Here is a 19,556-nt window from a genome sequence, read left to right as displayed (position 1 = left end):
AGTGACAAGCTATCTCTTGCTCGTAAAAAAAAAACGACGTACCTTCGGAGACTTTGTGGATTTGCACCTCAATTTTTTTACTGCCTATGAGTGGACGTAGAGATTTGGGTCGTGTGCCGAGTGGACTTTTCACAGGCTTTCCGAACAGTTTGTTTGTTGAGGACCGTTGACTGAGATTACTGTGGAGCGGGGCTCGCCGCTGGAACAAGAAAGTAAATCTGCTGGTTGTCTGCTTCGCTGGTTATGAATGTTTCTGCCTCCGCTTTTTATGGCTCACAGTCTGTGGCTCTTAAAGGAATAGAAAAGCATTCAAGCTACACATTCTCCTTTATATTACAGCAGTCTGTGTAAACACGTTTTATTTTTGGAGGTACTCTTCTGTCGTGTTGTAAAAGTTATTTTCTCATGGTTTTATTAAGTGAATGTTTTATTTGATAACTGTACTTGCTTGTTTAAACCTTCAGTCATTTTTTTTTTTTTTTTACATTCATAAACCTGATTATTTGAACACAGTTTGCTTAAGTTCTGTTTGTTTGCAGTAACTGTAAGCAAATGGGTTTGTAATTCTAGTACTTTGCGCAGGACTCAGGCAGCTGTTTGAAGTGTGAGCGTGCAAATTGTAAGATCAGAGAGAAGTGTGTTGTGATTCGTCATAACTTATTGAAGTTCAGTTTCAGCTTTGAACTTCAGTGCTGTGCGACCCTCGTATGCATATCACCTTGCCGAACTTTCACTAAGATTCTGACGAGCTGCCATTGCGTTGCTACTCCGCTGTGGTTTAATCTCGGCTTCTATTCCTGCTTTTGTTGTCATTTCCCCTCATTTTTTTCCACTGTAACAGAGCTGTGCTAGCACAAGCAGAGATTTTCAGATTAAGATCACGACATTGTTTTCTTCCCCTTGCGGTTCACGATGTAATGTATGTGTAGTGCTTTATGTCAGTTGTTACGGGTGCTTGGAAATCTAATTTTCACTTTTTCTCATTTCTTTCCCCAACAGAAACGATTCATAAAGGGTTTAAGGCAGTACGGGAAGAACTTTTTTAGGATTCGGAAAGAATTGCTCCCTAACAAGGAGACGGTAAGTCTTTTTTTTCTTTTTTCTTCTTCTTCTTTTCCTGTGACAAATTGAATACATTAGTCATCGTTGGACACTAAAACAAGTTCACTCCTTTTCACTGTGGTTTCTCATGTTTTGAAATCGAAGCTATGTCTTAGTGGTTTCTAAAACGGTGAGGTTAAGAAAATGAGTTTAAGCCATAATTTGAGTGCATGAATATTAGATTTAACAGTAAGCATGTTAGGTGCTTGAACAGGGGCCCTGAGACGTGTTTAGTCAAAACAGAAATATGACTGTTTATATAATATTTAGTTACAGCTCTGTACAGCTACACACCTGATTACTGATGGCTCAAAGAACTAAACTTACATTAAGTGCAAAGCGTTATTTGTTTAACTTGTTTTTGTCCACAGTGTAAGTAATATTGCAAATAATAAATGTAGAAATATGTCATTTTACTTTTTTTTTTATTAGGTTTTTTTTTTTTTTTTTTTTAGACTGCACATTTTTTAATTCATTGGGCAGATTCAATTTTAAATGCATGTTACTTTGCATTTCACCAGTATTCGTAGCAGTTTAAGTTTTGTTTTCATTAACATTTATTAAGGTTTAGGATTCCTCTGTTTTATCAACATGACATGAGGAGCTTGCTGACGAACATATTTAGATAGTTTAGTTTTTTTTTTGTTTTTTTCATTGAGCGTTTACACTTAACTTGTACGGTAAATAAATTTGAAATATAATACATTTTAAATGTTATTAATTTTAATTTATAAATTTATTTTTGTTTGTTGTTTACAGTTGATAAAAGTTGAACCCTTTTTAACAAGTACAGTATGCTTTGCATACCAAACATGTTTTTATCAATGTTTTATCAGGTCGTCTGTTAGCTTTACTGGCCTCAGTGTCATGTCAGATAGACTGAAACACAAGCTCTGGCTAATAGGTCGGTTATCAAGTGCATGCTTTATGGGGTATTGACTTGGCTCAATGATTAGTCAATAAAGAAGATCCCTGCTAGCAAGAAGGAAGCTGTGTAAAGGCCTGTCACCCTTAAAGTACCACAGTCATTGATAGTTTTGTTTGAATCTCAACAACATGTATTCCACTGGACATAAATTCTTATTTTAAATGAGCCCATTTTAATTATTAGTGAACTGTATGACCCTGCAGATGAAACAGAGTAAATAATCATTAACTCAGTGTGTGTACACTCCCAAATACCTGTTTGGCGAGTGGAGCGGTGTACTTTTGTGCTGAAATTTGTTACTCGTTGATTTTTATGTTTACCCGCAACAAGGAAAGAATACTTGTGGGGCTTTAAGAATCCTGTAGTTTCTTTTTGTTTAAATCCAGCAAATTAACATGTTGGTTTCATCATTTTAATATTGACCGAATACTACGTTTCTAAGTTTTTTTTATTTTCTTTTATCACTGGCAGTATTCAGAAGAAATAATGGTTTTGCAGTTTGTTTTTTACTTTGTTTGTAGCCTCTAAAATATTTGAAAAAAATATTTTTTTGTTGTTGTTGTTGTTTACAGTTAACACTGACAGGACATTTGAAAATTCTAATTTTAGAATGATTTAATATCAATCCCTATTCAAATGGAGACATTTCCATTTCCATTTAATCCATTACGTACATGCATACATAAACAAGCCAGCCTCTAAAAACCAGGACAAGAAGAGAGAATGATGGAAAAAGGAGACATGGAAGCACAACAGTCTTGCTCAAGGGCAGGGTTGAGGGGTTAGCTCAATATACACTAAGAACAGCGAGTGTTCTCTAAAAAGCCCCACTTTGCTTAAGATTGAAGTCGCTTTTGTGCTGAAAGCCAGCTCTATGTGCAAGTGCCAGTCAATACCCTGCGGAAAGCTTGATTTATTTTCTCTACAGTCCTTCTCCCTTGTTCCCATTTCTTTTCCCATATCTCTCTTTCTTGTGTGACTTTGAGTATATTCTGAAACTCCTTCCTTCATTCATCCAAGATGAAAACCTTTCCAGCTCCTCAAATGCCAGCCTTTCTGGTGAAGACTCTTTCTTGTGAATTTCTTCCAGGTCATCTGGTCCAGGATTTGATATGACCGTAGCGTTTTTAAATGCCCAGGGCCGCGGAGGGTGATACAGTGCAGCTTTTTCTGCCTCTCCCCATTTTCCCCCACAGCACTTATTAGCTGGGTTTCTCATAAAGAGCCGGTGCCAAGGCTAAGCACCCACTGCTGTGCAAACACACCAGGCCTGACTAGCTCTTTGGAATGCTTTTATATGAAGTCAAATAAAAGAGGAAGTTAGGGAAGTGGGTGTGTCGTCTTACTGTCTCTGCTCTTTTCGCTGCCACCATTTCCTCCACTTGAAAGACAACGTCATGGAATAATTTGTGTTCTGGTGTAAGAAATGTTCCCAAACAAACCCGGCATGATGTGTCTACAGATCGCAGATAACGCGGCTTTGCAGTTTCTGCCAGTGTGCTGTCCCAGAAAGATTTTTTGTACTCTTCTGATATTTTGTTTTTTTTTGTTTTTGTGATTTAGACCTATTCGTTTTGAATTATTTCCTACTAATGAAATCATTAAACACAGCAAAAACAATTCAAGCTGCAAATTCAAATCTTATTAGAAACAAACTATTGCATATTTTTTATTATTATTAATGCATTTTAAATGCCAAAAGTGTTGTATATATTTTTTTTTGTTGTATCTGATTTTTGTTTTTTTAATTTATTTTTTATTAATAATTTATTTTTTTATTTTTTAAAAATTTCCATATGCTTCTCATATTAAAGGGCAAATTGCTCTGTCCCTGGTAAATCTAAAACTTTGGCATGATTACAGTGCTTTGTGACAACAGTCTGTGTGCTTTAACCTTTTGGAAATCTGCCCCAGGCTTTTTAAATCTAGGTAGACCCTTGTTTTAGAAGGGTGCAGACTAACTGCTAACACTCCAAAGCTTGATTAAATTGCACCTGCAGGAAGAAAAAACATTAGGTTGTACAATAGAGACTCTGTAATGTGGGATGAGATGTATGGGGGACATTTTCCATCATTTTGGAAAAATAGCCATACCGTAAAGCAGCCATGGTGTAATCCAGCTGCATTGCTGGCGTTGCAGAAGATTCAATTGTGTAAGGAGGCAGCCCTGGCCCTCGGGCCCTGTAATTTTCAAACTAAGATGGCCAAGATGATAGAACTGTTCTCGGCACAACCTTGTAGCAGATGTTTGCCCTGGTGCGATCTGTATAAATGTCAAATTGAATTCATTGCAAAGATGTTAGCCCCGCAGCCAGTGCCCTAGAGAGGCGCTTGTGTGATTTAGAGGTATTCAGGGTTGGGCACTAATTAAAATGGCTAAAACTGGCGGTCAACTCGATCGCCAGCAGCTGTCCAGTTCTGATAAAATTGTCTGCTTGTTTTGGTAAATGTTTATGGAAATGTTTTTGATATTGGTGTACTTAACCATTTTTTATGGTTTAAACTTCCTCTTGATAGGCTATACAAATAGATTATAATTCTTTCTGTTTAGTGTGTATGAAAAGTGGGCATGCATAGCCTGTCTGTTGTTTGCTGTCTGGCTTTCTGAACAAAGCTGTGGCTGTACAACTTGATCTTTTGGATTAAAGAGATCGACCCCCATCAAAAAGTCTTGCTGTGGCGTACTTTTGCCTCCATTGGCAAAAAGCGCGTAAAGCAGGGAAACACAACTGCTGATTCCTCTGCTTGTGCCTCGTTGACCTGCAAGCGCACGGCTTATTCTTTCTTTTCCAACAGAAAGCAGCAGCGCAGCAGGGATTCGCTGTCTATTTAACATCCTTTTACACCATGCTCTATCAGCCAAGGCCATTGTAGTGCACATTTTTCTCTCTCGCATTTGCCTGATTTAACCACAAGGTTGGGCAATCGTGTTTGAATGGAGACTGTTTTTGCAGTGTGCTACATTGCTTTGTTGACTTTGGAGCAAGGTTACAGTAATAGACGTCTCCTCTCAATGCAATTTTTTTTTTTTTTTTTTTTTTTCAGGGTTCGTCTCAGACAGTATAACAACGGCATTTATTTTGACTGTCAATATGGAGTGCCTGGAGTGGGAGCAAAAATTGATGGTGGCGGCAAAGCATTTAAAAAAAATGCCAAGCTATCAAATGAAATCTTAGTGGTAACTGTAAACACACTGAAATATTTTTTAGTGAGATTATGCAGATATTTTGTCTATATAAATATAAATATACACACACAATCAAACCAAAATTTGTTCAGACATGTTGAACATTTCATTCATTAGTTATTCACTATAGTTTAAAAAAAATGGTAACAAAATATGACAAGATCTCAGAGATAAACTGTGTCAGAAAAAATGAATCTTAATTATGTCAGATAACACTTAAGCAAAACATGGTCAGGTCAAAGTGTCTGAATAATTTTTGGTTCCAAATTTTTTATCAATTTTACTGGTAGTCTACTGTATGAAGAATTTTTGGGTATAATATGTCACAGTTTACTTTATTTTGCTATCCTCACTTACATAAATGAACTATAGTGTCCTGCACCCACTTATAAAATATAAAAAATGTCTGAATAATTTTTGGTTTGACTGTGTGTGTGTGTGCGCTATAGTGCAGTTAATTTTTAATCTAGCATTTAAAAAGTACAGTGCCGTAAGTGAGTCAAACTTCTTTCAACCTTTCAAATCAAAAGATTTTTGTTTTTTGTGTGACAGAGGCTTGAATTTGTCATTACCTCTGTATGTCTCTCCCTCGTGCATGTACATGGGCACAGTTGGTTCCATGCAAGAACCGGAAAGCACACGGGCCAACTCAGCTAATTAATGTTTACAGCTGCACATTGCCTGTCTGTACCTAGTGACCAAATGTTCTCGTATCAAAAACATTGTTTAACCAAGCAAATGCTCTTGAGGTTTACTTCATGCTGTTGCTATCTTCCATTCACCCCCACCCCCCCTCGCTGCCCTCCCTTGCATTCTCTTCTGCTCTCCTTCCCCTGTATTTGTCAGCTACAGCCTTAACCGTTTGGCTCACTGTCAAAGCAGGGGCCTTTTGTGGCTTCGTCACAAATCTGCCAGGAAAAACAGAAACCATCTGTTCAAGTCCAGGCCTGAGTGTGGATGAGTGTATAAATACAGGAGTTTAGGCCTCACACCCATCCTACACACAGACACACACATGACCAGAAGGTCCAGCTACGGTTTCTCCCGAATGGTCCCCTGCAATGAAAAAGAAGTGTAATCTGTTGGAAATTACAGTCTGTGCACGCATGCTCCCACATCAGCGGCTTTCTCGAGGTGAAATCAGAGTGGAAAAGCATTTCTCTGTGCCGTGATAGGAGGTAAGCCCCTTCCTTGTCAGATAATCCACCCTCCAGAAAAATTCTGCAGATGGAAGCATTCTGAAATGTCTCATAATTCCAAGCTTACGTTGTCAGTATCTCTCGCTCCCTGGCACACACTCTTCTCTTCTGCTTAGAGATTCAGGGCTAATGGAGGAAATTCCACATACACAAATAGCTTTACGCATTTATCCTGACTCTGGGGGGGACAGGCTATTCGGGAAAATGAATGTATTTTATGCTATTTTTACCACAAATAATATTAAAAATGCTATAGACCCCTTAATGAGAGAGTTCACCCAAAAATGAAAATTGGCATCATTTAATCTCATCTTGTATGATATTTTGAAGAATGTTTCAACCATTTTTGTCAAAACAATGAAAGTCCATGGGGTCCAAACAGTGTGCACATTAACTTCAAATGTACGAAAACAAAATCATCTTTTGTTTCACATATTTTGTTACACAGGTGTGGAATGACATGAAGGCTGAATTTTTTTTTATTTTTTGGGTGAACAATTCTTTAATTTTTTTTATTAGTGGTGGTTTACTTTTCCTTGGCATAATGTTTTGTACCTTGGTGTATAAAGAATACAAGGAAATGCTTAAAATTGACATTTTGATGCTCACTACAGAGAGCTGAGTTAAATCTCACTTTTGCTTCCAACAAACCTACCTTGACACACAAGTCCTGGCTTTGTTATTCAAGCTGTCAGTCTTAGCACTTGACACTAACTCACTATGTGCATCCAGCTTCACAGACCTCCACTGCAAACAGAAACTCACAGAAGACATTTCCTCCCCCAGATGTCATCTTTTATTATGCTTCTCAGTAGGACATCTCCCTATATGAAATACTAAATAGCTTCTTTGCCCGTCTACATTTTTGTGCAGCACCTTGGGAAATATTGCAATTTTTTTTGCTGTGTGGTGAACAAACCAGCAACGTCTTGTCAGAAAGAATGGGCAGCGCTGAAATGGGTGAGGGATGAGAGATAAACCCAGAGCCGTGACTTGGCACGTCCCCTCCATGCTTCTAATCAAATCATATTTCCTCTTCCATCTCCTCTCCTCCAGCTTGAAAGGGGTTTTTTCTATAGCTCTCCATCGTACAGTTATCACCCGAGGAAATTTGTCATCATCACAGATGATCCTCTCAAAACATTTCATCACTCTTTTCATCCTCGTTCCCCCACTCCTCTACATATTGCTCCTGCAGATTGCATTAAACGTCGCTGTGTTATCTTCGCCTGTGGTTGTCAGCTCTTTCCCAACCTTGACACCTGTCTTGATAGCCTATGGACTAAATTACTTTTGAATGACCACGGCAATTCCTTTCACAGTGTTATTACACTGAACCAGAGCAATTTTTTTTTCATCTGCCTTCCTCTAGGATGTTTAAGAGCTATAAAGTGCTCTGGCAAAATTGTTGAGGGCTAAAATGACCTTTTCTTTTTATCTTCTGTAGCATTAAGTTGAGGTTTCATGCTTCAAAGCTCACATCAAATAGAGGGAGGGAAAATAAAAAGCAAGGGGCAACCATGAAGAAGGGGAGGGGGATGCGGTGCCGAACAGTCATTAGGCTGTGAAGAAAGCCAGCCCGCTGTCCTGCTGAACAGTTTTGATCTGCACATTTCAATTAAATTTCACATCAGGAAGCCTGCCATCCTTTGGCCTGCACCTGCGCCCTGACCGACCCCGCCAAAAAGCCTTTTGCGCTCAGACGCGGGCCCGGGCCTTTCGCCATTGCACGTTCCACTCATCATATTGGATAAATAACCCACAGAAGCTGGGCTGGGATACTTTTAAGTTGAGCTTGTCAGCCTTGTGTTTCTCATTTGGCAAGCATTTATACCACCCGCAAGTAATTGATGTAATTGTGATAATTGATATTCCTCATACGTGTGTCCATTGGGTCGCTCAAAGATGAGCTACTCTGAGTCTGATGCATGTGGAAACGTTTTGTGAACTTTCCTCTACTGCTCAATGTGCTTTTTTTCAGTCCTTCAGCTGTGATTTCTGCATTTTTTTCACATTTTTATTTTCTTTCCAATGGCATATTCAGATTACACAATTGTTTTAAAGACTAGAGATTTTGATTTGAAACGCCAAAGCCTTTTTTTTTCTTTTTTTTTTAAATGGGAAATGATAGGGTTTAAAGGAAATTATGGTGTACTGTGATTACTTATGGGAAAAGGGGCAGTCAAAGCATAAGAACATGCAAGTATGAGACTTGTGTGTTTGCCCATGCAGGCCAGCCTCGGTTTTATAGCCTTTCCATCAGACTGCAGCTTTTTTGTGTGTGTGTGTGTGAGATTTATGTAAATGTAATTCATATACTCAAGTGCATGCATCCGAAGCAAATCTATATGGTTCAGTAAAATTCACTCAAGCAATAAAATAGCCTATGAATAGTCTGATAGGATTCAAAGTACATGTTTTTCCGCTTGCTGCCAAGAATAGTTTGAAGTGTTTGCCGTAAAGCTGTTAATGTGTTGGGGAGAGCAGCATTTTAATGACCAATTTATGTCAAGAAGAACAGCCGAAGCAAAGAGGGAAAGCAATCAATACGCATTAAAGACACCCAAGCCCTATTCAGCCCGAGTTTAACAGACCCTGTCAGACCCTATGTCTGTCCTCTTCACTCATTCCTGCAACATTAACACATTAAAGCATGTTAAAAGCTCAGCCGTTGACACGCAAGCCACTCCAATGCAATGTCTTGAAATGAATATCTAAAATCAGCCAAAAGAAAGAAACTGAAAGGTACAAGAGAGAAACAAGAGGAACTACCACAGGAAAAATGCTTAATTGCTTTTCCACTAGACAACGGTTTCAGGGCATGTGTATTATTTTGAATGTGTCCGGAAAGCGACAGTTAATTTGCTTAGGCTGCCTCAGCAAAGCGTCTTCTGATCCATGATTGCATGTGTTAATGTTTCAGTAGGGTATTGATTTCCTGGCTGGCTTTTGTGCTCGGGATTTATATGCCTTACTCCCTGGCAAGCGCACCCTCTGAATGTTTGATTAAAGTTCAATTGACTCTTCTAGCGCAGGGGCTTGGAGCCATTTCACTCCCTATTTGTAGCGCCAAAGCTCTCCCTGACATGTTCCTTTGTTTCCATTCAAACGCCTGCCACCCAGGCAGCCACCAATGTACTGATCCTAATATCCCAGCATTCAGAGAGCTTCACTGCCTAATCCTGGGACAGACACGGCCACAGCACAACAAGCCGGCCTGCTGGCAAACCCGGCATGGATTCTTTGTCTAGGACTCTATACCTTCTCCCTTCCTGTCTATCTGTTATCAAAACTAAACTAATTTCATCAACCAACTCCTGGTGTTTTTCAGTGCAGCTGCCTTATCAGTTTGACATTTGATGTCTTTTCATTTGCTTATCAAGCCATATTCATATCCAACAGATCAACAGTATTTTTGTATAGTAGTTGAAGAGTTTCTTTGTTCAATTTTATACACTGAGACTGTCTAAAATCAGCTGGCTCATGTGATTTTGTTTTTGTGTTTTCTGTCTCACAGGGGGAGCTGATCACCTTTTACTATTATTGGAAGAAGACCCCAGAGGCTGCTAGTTGCAGAGCCCACCGCAGGCACCGCAGACAACCCGTCTTCCGCCGGATCAAGACCCGCACCGCCTCCACCCCCGTCAACACTCCTTCCCGCCCACCTTCCAGCGAGTTCTGTAAGTGCAATCTGCCTCTTTTCCCCCTAGAGACAGAGAACAGACTCTTGTCACAGCTAAACATGACATCCCTAAAACTCCCAGGACTAATATGGCTTTTCATAGCACAGATCCCCCTCTGTGATTCTTCAAAGTAAACAGCTGAAATCTCATATCCGATAAGAGACAGAACAGGGAGGCATCGCTCTAATTATGTGTACTATCCTTGTCTCCTGAAAAACCCACTGATAGTGTATTAAGTGTTGCAGGCCTCCGTTTTGTCTTAAACATCATTTGACAACTACAGTCTCAAATCTTTATTAACCAGCATGTTTCTCTTTTCTAGTGGACTTGAGTTCAGCCAGTGAAGATGACTTTGACAGTGAAGACAGCGAGCAGGAACTGAAGGGCTACGCCTGCCGCCACTGTTTCACTACCAGTGAGTGCTTAATTTATCAAATTAAGTAATAGCACATCATAATAATCTTATATTCAGACCAACAGCATGACTGCAAGTGTGATGCTGCTTTATGCAGCAGTTCAACAAGTTAATGATTAACTTGCATTTTGGAATGGAAACAGAATGTTTTTATATTTCTACATTTTATTTGTATATATATATATATATATATATATATATATATATATATATATATATATATATATATATATATATATATATATATATATATATATATATATTATTATTATTATTATTATATATATATATATATATATATATATATATATATATATTTATATATTTATTTTTTTTTTTTTTTTTTTATATATTTCTACATTCATTTATTTTATTTTAATTAAATTAAGCAATATCACACCATGCTGGTATTCAGACCAACAGGATGACTGTGAGTGTAATACTGCTTTCAACAGTTCAATAAACAAGAAGTTATTCAATCATTTACATTTATACACTTAAAAATATCATTATTATGCATTTATTGTTTACAGTATTTATCTTGTCACAAAGTTTATTCGACGTTTGTCATTTTATTTTTACGTTCTTGCCATTAAGATAAAGTTTGGTGCTAGGAATGCTGCTTGTCCAATCAAATTAGAGGCCTGGCACTAACTCTTGTATAATTTTGTCCAAATTCTTTCTAATTTGCCAAGTGACCAACAGTGTGACAAACAACAAACAATGAGTCTTCCCAAGGTGAAGTGTTGGAGGTATTAACCTAATAGAGTGATACCATGAGACAGGTGAAAACTCTGTAAGAGTTCTCCCTTCAGAAGACTTCAATAATCCCCTCTGCAGGCCTGTAATTACTCTCAGTTTGGTGCTCGGCCCTGTCTTTCATCTGGCAGACGGACATCAGAGCGTGTCATTTCTAATTTGATCCAATCTGACAGTTACTCATTTGTTTTTTGCCTCATTAAATCCTCTGACCTGTTGGATGCAGTTGGCATTCATATCGCATTCACATCTGATACGAAAACAACAACTTTGACCTTAGCATGTCCATGAGGTGTTTGGCTAGCCTTAGAGCACTTCCTGTTAGTGTAATGTTTAATAAGCAGAGCTCAGCTGAACTTAAATTTGTGTTTACAGCCTCCAAGGACTGGCACCACGGGGGTCGCGAGAACATCCTGCTGTGCACCGACTGCCGGATCCATTTTAAGAAGTACGGCGAACTACCTCCCATTGAGAAGCCTGTAGACCCGCCACCGTTTATGTTCAAACCTGTCAAAGAGGAAGACGATGGACTCAGTGGGAAGCATAGCATGAGGACTCGACGGAACCGCGGCTCAGTAAGACGCCTAACTTTGCTACCTTTTAGCACCATTTTAACTACATGTAACACATGGCTAAAACACACATCAAATATTTTGTTGTTTGGTTCAGATGTCAACGCTACGAAGTGGCCGCAAGAAGCAAACCGCCAGTCCAGATGGCAGAGCCTCACCAACCAATGAGGATCTGCGCTCCAGCGGGCGCACCTCACCCAGTGCAGCCAGCACCTCCAGCACTGACAGCAAGACTGACTCGATGAAGAAACCCAGCAAGGTACGACCCATGTGCACAGACTTTTGCATCAAAGTCACACTGAGCATCACAGGAATTTGTTTTCAGAGGAAATATGTTTTCATTTTGACAAAACAGAAGACGAAGGAAGAGGCGCCATCGCCTATGAAGAGTGCCAAACGTCAGAGAGAGAAAGGAGCCTCGGACACAGAGGAGTCTGAGAGGGCAAGCGCCAAGAAATCTAAAACGCAGGTGAGTGAACTCCTACTAAACAAGCATCTCAATACATCTCAAAGAGAAAATGAAGATTAGCTTTAACCAGAATTTAGTAGTTTCTACATTTTTAGTCTGTAGAAAAGGAAGTTTTAGAAACATCTTTAAGAGTGGAAAAAGTATATATTTTTGTTATTTATATGATTACATTTTTATAGTCTAGTCTAAAATGCAGGTAAGTGAAATTCTAGTAAACAAGCATCCTATTTAGGAAAAGTAATTTGTATACCTCTCAGAAAGAATAGAAAGTATAGCTCTAAACAGAAACATCTTAGTTTTTCTTTTTTTCTTTTAAGCTGTGCTTTATAACAATTCATGCTGCTGTAGTAAAGATGGCAGTTTGATGAGTACTGCTAAAGATCTGTGATAATATGGCTAAATTATTGTTAGCATGGAAATGTGGGATGTGTTTGAGAGAAAAATGATCAACTAGATGTTTTCTTGGAAGAAGAGTTCTCCATTAATCCAAAAGACATTAATAAACTTGTACGAAAGTTCACTGAAGGGTTCATGGCAGCTCTATTTTACCAAGTGTCCAGTGAGGACACTAGATTTTAGGGTTGTATTTATTTTGGCCATTACCTATAGTAACAATGTGATTGCACATTAGAGTGAGTTCATGTCCTTTAAATGTCATTAGTTCACATTACAACTCAATGACTGTGATATGCAAAGGTTGTTCTTGATAGTGACTGCACCCATTATTCGTCATCAGTAAGCGTCTGTATGGCCAAGTTTATTGACCTTTCCTCCTTCCTTCCATCTCCCGCAGGAACTTCGGCCGGACTCGCCCTCAGAGTGTGAGGGAGAGGGAGAGGGTGAGAGCTCGGACGGTCGCAGTGTGAATGACGAGGGCAGCAGCGATCCCAAGGATATTGACCAGGACAACCGCAGCTCTTCTCCCAGCATCCCCAGCCCACGCGACAACGAGAGCGACTCGGACTCCTCGGCGCAGCAGCAGATCCTCCAGGGTCAGCACCCTCCGGTCATCCAGTGCCAGACAGGGGCTTTACCCACGGCTCCTCCTTCCGCAGCGGCAGCCTCCACACCACCCACCTCAGGCACGCCTTCGCTGTCATCCCAACCGTCCCCCTCCATCCCCCCCACCTCCATGCCTCCTCAGCAGACACCTCCAGCAGGTCCGCTGTCTCTCATCCAGTCAGGGGCGCAGAGGCTGCCCTCACCGCATTCCCCACTGCAGGGCATGACTCAGCCTCCTCCAGCTTCTCAGACTGGCCCTCAGTCCCTGCAGCCTCCACTACACGGCCCAATGCCGCCCATGGGCCACCCTCTGCAGGCGGGGCCATCACACATGCCTCACCCTCATGCTTTACCTGCTCAGTCCTTCCCTATTGGTCAGTCTCAGGTCCCCCCTTCACCTCTCTCGGGCCAGTCCCAAGCTGCCTCCCTGTCTCAACAACAGCGACCTCACACCCCTCCATCCCAGTCGCAGTCCTCCTCACAGAGCGGCAGCCAGCCTCCCAGAGAGCAGCCTCTCCCACCAGCACCATTGCCTATGCCCCACATCAAACCTCCACCTACCACCCCTATCCCACAAATGCCAAACCCTCAGTCACACAAGCATCCCAGCCACCCCCCATTCCCGCAGATGCCTTCCAACCTGCCCCCGCCACCCGCCTTGAAGCCCCTCAGCTCCCTATCCACACATCACCCTCCCTCCGCCCATCCGCCGCCCCTTCAGCTCATGTCTCAAAACCAGCAGCTACAGCCTCCACCAGTGCAACCTCCAGTACTCACCCAGTCCCAAAACCTTCCGGCGACAGGAAGTCAAGCACCCCCGCCGGCTCCTCCGCTCCCTTCCTCTTCCTCTGCTTCACACTCGGCGCCTTCTCAGCCACCCTTCCCTCCTCATTCTTTCATGCCAGGCAGCTCGCCCGTCCTGTCACCGTCTACCGTTCCTTCTTCTGTGGCGAACTCAATGGCTATGCTGCAGCAGCCACCCTCCTCCATATCCATGCCCCTGCCTGCAACGGTCAGTGCGCCTTGCCCGGGACCCTCCACTGTGCCACCTGTACAGATTAAAGAAGAGCCACTGGATGAGGCAGAGGAGCCAGAGAGTCCTCCACCACCACAGAGGAGCCCTTCACCTCCACCCACCATCGTCAACACTCCCAGTCACGCCAGCCAGTCTGCACGGTACATAACTTCTTCTTTTCCATCAATAGAATTGTTTTTAAGTGTCTGATATGGTAATGTGCCTTAGCCCAATCAGAAGTACTGGTACTTGGGTAGAAACCTATACATAGGAGCCTGTTAAAATGCTAATTTTAAAGAAAAACGTCAGATGGACGTAGAGACTTTAGAATAACAACAGTAAAAACATGAATTAATGTTATAATATAATATTAAAAAAAATAAATAAATAAATAAATTATTATTATTAAAAACAGCAATAATTTTAGTAAATAAAATTCTATTTTATTACATTTGTTAGAATGGGATATCTTGTCATGTTTTAATAATAATAATAAGTGTAGTAAATAATACAAATATATTTTTTATTTTATTAAAATGGTATTTTAATCAATATTTGTGTTATAATAAAATGAAAAAAATCATTAAAAAACAATAATCATTTGTCATTTTATTAATATAAATAAAATATTTTATTGCATTTATTAAAATGTAATAAAATATTATTTAATTTAAAAGTTAAGTTAAAAGGTTTAAAAGTTACATTAAATGGTACCATCAGTGTAGCGTCCTAACTAAACCTGCCTCAGCTTCGGCTCCTCTGCAGTCATCAAGCGTGGACTGGGCACAGATTAATGACTGCATCATAGCGATGAAAGCCTCCATCAGATCATGAGCGTGTCTTTGTAGAGCTGCTGTGGCCTTGTCTTACACTTACTTGCAGTGAATAGCAATAAGCTCACTAATGCACAGAGAGAGCAGCTCATTACGACACTGGCGATTAAAAAGATTGAGTGGCTCTAGTATAGTATAAACGATAGAACATGCCACAGGATATTTATTTGTCACAAAGTGATTGCATTTCTTTTAAACTGGCTGCAAAATCAGCCTGTGGAAATATTTCTGCACTTCAACAGCTTATATCTGTCACGAATGGAGAAAGGTTTCACACAGCAAAATGACCCTGACTGTGGTAACTTTAAAAGATTATTCATATTCTTTTCATCCGTCCTTTTAACAGGTTCTATAAGCATCTGGACAGAGGTTACAACACATGTGCCAGAACAGACTTCTACTTCACACCACTGGCCTCATCGAAACTGGCAAAAAAGCGAGAGGAGGCGCTGGAGAAAGCCAAGAGAGAAGCAGAGCAGAAAGCAAGAGAAGAAAAAGAAAAGGAGAGGGAACGAGAAAAAGAAAGAGAACGGGAACGGAGAGAGAGAAAGAGGCTGAGAGAGCTGCTGTAAGTTTTGGTTTAATGTTTTAGATACTATATTTGTATATGGTAATTTCTGCACAAATTGTTCATTATTGATTTCTTGCTTCTAAATATCTGCTCTGTCTTTACAGAAAGCTTCCAGTTCTTCCCATGAGGGTCGCATGGGTGAACCCCCGATGGCGGGATCGGCTCATATGCGGACCTCTTTTGATCCACCACCCACCACCATTGCCACCGTGCCCCTTACATCGGCCCTGACACACCTGCCCTGCGCACGCTCAGCGAATACGCTCGACCCCACGTCATGTCCCCCACCAACCGCAACCATCCCTTCTTCGTTTCACTCAACCCCACAGACCCACTCCTGGCCTACCACATGCCCGGTCTGTACAACGCAGACCCCGGCATGCGTGAGCGTGAGCTGCGGGAGCGAGAGATACGGGAGAGGGAGATCCGAGAGAGGGAGCTGAGAATGGAGAGGATGAAGCCAGGCTTTGAGGTCAAACCTCCAGAATTGGACAGTCTGCATCCTTCCGCCAACCCCATGGAGCACTTTGCACGGCACGGGCCTATTGGTCTCCCACCCATGGCTGGCCCTCATCCGTTTGCCTCCTTCCACCCGGGCCTGAATCCACTGGAGCGGGAACGGCTGGCGCTGGCTGGGCCACAGCTACGTCCTGAGATGTCCTACCCTGAGAGGCTACATGTTGAGAGGATGGCTTCTGTAGCAAACGACCCCATTGCACGGCTGCAGATGTTCAACGTGACGCCACACCACCATCAGCACTCGCACATCCATTCACACCTACACCTGCACCAACAGGACCCTCTGCACCAAGGTGAGAGACCTTTCACACTACTGTTGTGTGCTGGATAGTTGTATTAGGCCCACATGGAATCTGCGTGCACAGATCTCATTCACAAACTTCTATACATCTCTTGTGTGTTTATGAAGTATGATTTGATTTGATTGTGTTTAACACTCTGAGGTCTAAAAACGCGCCGGCGCGTTTTGCAGGTTTTTTTTCACATTGCAGCAAAACAGACTTAAAATACTCCGTCATTTTTTGTCATAGAAACATAAGTAATACATCAATTGAAACTATAGAATATCTCCTTTTATTTGTATACACTCAGAGTAAAAACAAAATGTTGTGCTTTTTGTAAAATAAAGAAAACTAACATGATGCGTGATCTCTCATCTCCCTCTGAACGAAGTCCAATCTGATAGTTCTCAGAAAATGAAGTGTAACTTAGTGAATACTAATCACAAAAAATTCATACTTATGTCTAACAAAACGTTGAAATGTCAGGTTTTAAATCGTGCAAGTCAAATCGAAAACAAACATTCTGTGTTTATGTAATCTGTATGAAAAGAGAGCCATGTCAGAAGTCCGTGATTCAGCTCATTACCCACTAATGCGGCCACACCCACGGAGCCAGCGCTATTCACAGGCAAATTCAGAGACAACACATGCATTCATCATCTCAATCGTGTATTTATTGCCTTGAAAATTGTTTATCTGGATGAAAAAGCCTTGGTTAGCGATCTCTGGAAGACATTCAGTAAATTCCTGTTTGTTTTCTTCTAATGATAAGTTTTAAGTGAGTTTTTGTTTCTTTAGCGCCCTCCGGCTGTAGTATGAATTGGTAAACACCATTCATGGAATATCGTCTTCTTCTTAGGTGAATTTGTGGACTAAAATGCACAGAGCGCCCTCCGGCTGCAGTATGAATTGCAAACACCAGCGCTCATAGAGATAACAATGAATATTAAATAAAAAATAACTCCTCTGTATAGAAAATTGACATAAACATATGAGAATCCTATATTTCTCCAAATGTGCATACTTTTAAACTAAAAGCCTATATTCAGACTCTTTGCATCACAGAAATACATTATATTTTAAAGTATAATATAAAACCATTATTTTATATTGTAATAAAATGTTTCTGTATGTTTCATATACCATGATGAGCTTGAGACATCACAGAAGTTTTTTTTCACAGCCTACCTGACTGAAATGCCTCATTAATATGCAAGTCTTTTCAGGTCATTACTATTCAATTCTTTTGTCTTCACAGGTGAGAATGAGCCATTATTCATGGAGATTCACGCCTCCTCGCATACCGTGTTTCTTGGCAAAAAGTGTCTTACAAAAACTAAATCAGTATATTGTTATAAATGAAAGAGTAGTCAGCATAATTTTTACATAATTTTGAAGCAAAAACTCTAGTCTACAACCTTCAATACCCAAAAGTCTTGTGAACACAGATTTAATATACTTTTATTGGCCTTATATCAGTGACTTAAGTTTTTTGTTTTTTCAGTAACCACGCATAAACGTTATTCCTTCAAAAACACAAACATGTACACACATGTTCCTCACATATTATGGTAGCCTAGTTTGTGCTGAATACAGTGTAATGACACTTGTGTCATTAATATGTTTATGAACAACTGAAAAAAGCACAAATGTCAGGGCATGTCAAAACTTCTCCAGGCCCCAAATCAGCCTCAGACTCCAGAGGGTTAATGTTCTAGCCAATGTTTTTAGTCCAGAAAATGTGAAAAATGTCCACAGATTCCATCTGGGCTATATTTAGAAAGAAATGGCATGATATAATTTTTATGTAAAAAAAAAAAAAAAAAAAAATGAGGATGCCATGTTTGATGTTAAAATTCTGGCCGGTAACGATAAGTTGATAATTATTTTTGTGTTATGACCAATAACTGATAAATGGATGATTTAATATAATATTTTGTCTGTTTCAATTGTTTTAAATTTGAGTGGATTTAGGCATTACAACTTTATAATTCACATTATGAAAAATGTATATTCATTTTGAGATTTTCTTAAGATTATATTTATTTAACTGTCTTATGAATTATGATTTTATATAGAATAGCGATGCATTGATATTCAAATTCTGGCCAATAGTTATAAGCCGATGATTAGTTTTATATTGCAGTTAACCGATGAATAGCCGATATTAAAATTCTATAATATTTTGTCAAAGTATATTAAAAATAAAATACTAAAAACATTTTTTTAGGCATCACAACATTGTAATATTGTAGCCAAAAATATTGATATTTCGATATGTATCAATACTGAAATATCTGAAACGGTTCCAATACTCCTTTTCTGCAGTATCATTACACCGATACTAGCTGCGTGTTCTTGTTTTCTCTTCTCACCGACGGTGAATTGACACGCTCCCGACGCCTCTCTCTCACTCGTCCCACAGGCTTCGTGCTTATGCCAAAAGCGCGTGTACTACTGATCTATATAAGTGGCACTCTCTTGAAGCCACCTCTCAAACAGCTCACGAGCACCAAATTGAGCTCTTTTTCATGGGTTATTGCGCTTAAATGGTCAAATACATACAAAATTATCACAATGCCCATCTTGCCAGGTATTCGGGTAAATATTCTGTTTTGGAACATAATTAGTTGAGAGAAAGCACATTGTGTAACAGTATATTGGATCAGTCCACAAGCTGTTAAAGGGTTAGTTCAGCCAAAACTGAAAATTCTGTCGTTAATTACTCACCCTTGTGCTGTTCCATATCTGTAAGATCTTCGTTCATCTTTGGAACACAAGTAAAGATATTTTAATGAAATCTGAGAGCATTCTGTCCCTCCATAGAGATCCAACAATCACTTTCAAGGTCCAGTAAGTTAGGACAGACATTATTAAAGCACTCCATGTGACTTCAATTTTATTAACTACTTTGTTCACGCAAAAAAAAAAAACAACAACATAATTTACCACTTTATTTATGAAAATATTGATCTGCAACGCGCATTCATGAGAGCTTCACGACGCGCATGTTGTGTTCAAA

The 19,556-nt window shown here is 40.0% G+C and overlaps 1 protein-coding gene across 1 annotated transcript in view; it reads left to right on the top strand.

Annotated features, from left to right (window-relative positions):
• Positions 1–16,599, top strand: part of LOC125254026 (arginine-glutamic acid dipeptide repeats protein-like) — a 139,219-nt gene extending 122,620 nt beyond the window's left edge. The window contains 11 exon segments of the mRNA XM_048168380.1: positions 1,000–1,080; positions 9,933–10,095; positions 10,421–10,513; positions 11,648–11,847; positions 11,942–12,103; positions 12,200–12,313; positions 13,107–14,491; positions 15,510–15,697; positions 15,700–15,731; positions 15,839–15,944; positions 15,947–16,599. Coding sequence (XP_048024337.1) covers positions 1,000–1,080; positions 9,933–10,095; positions 10,421–10,513; positions 11,648–11,847; positions 11,942–12,103; positions 12,200–12,313; positions 13,107–14,491; positions 15,510–15,697; positions 15,700–15,731; positions 15,839–15,944; positions 15,947–16,584 — 3,162 coding nt within the window. The 3' untranslated portion in view covers positions 16,585–16,599.
• Positions 16,600–19,556: the final 2,957 nt, after the last annotated feature.

The sequence above is a fragment of the Megalobrama amblycephala genome, linkage group LG19 (assembly GCF_018812025.1).
Source record: "Megalobrama amblycephala isolate DHTTF-2021 linkage group LG19, ASM1881202v1, whole genome shotgun sequence".
NCBI classification, from domain to species: domain Eukaryota; kingdom Metazoa; phylum Chordata; class Actinopteri; order Cypriniformes; family Xenocyprididae; genus Megalobrama; species Megalobrama amblycephala.
The sequence above is the reverse complement of the archived record's forward strand: the minus strand, read 5'-3'. Positions and strand labels throughout refer to the sequence as shown.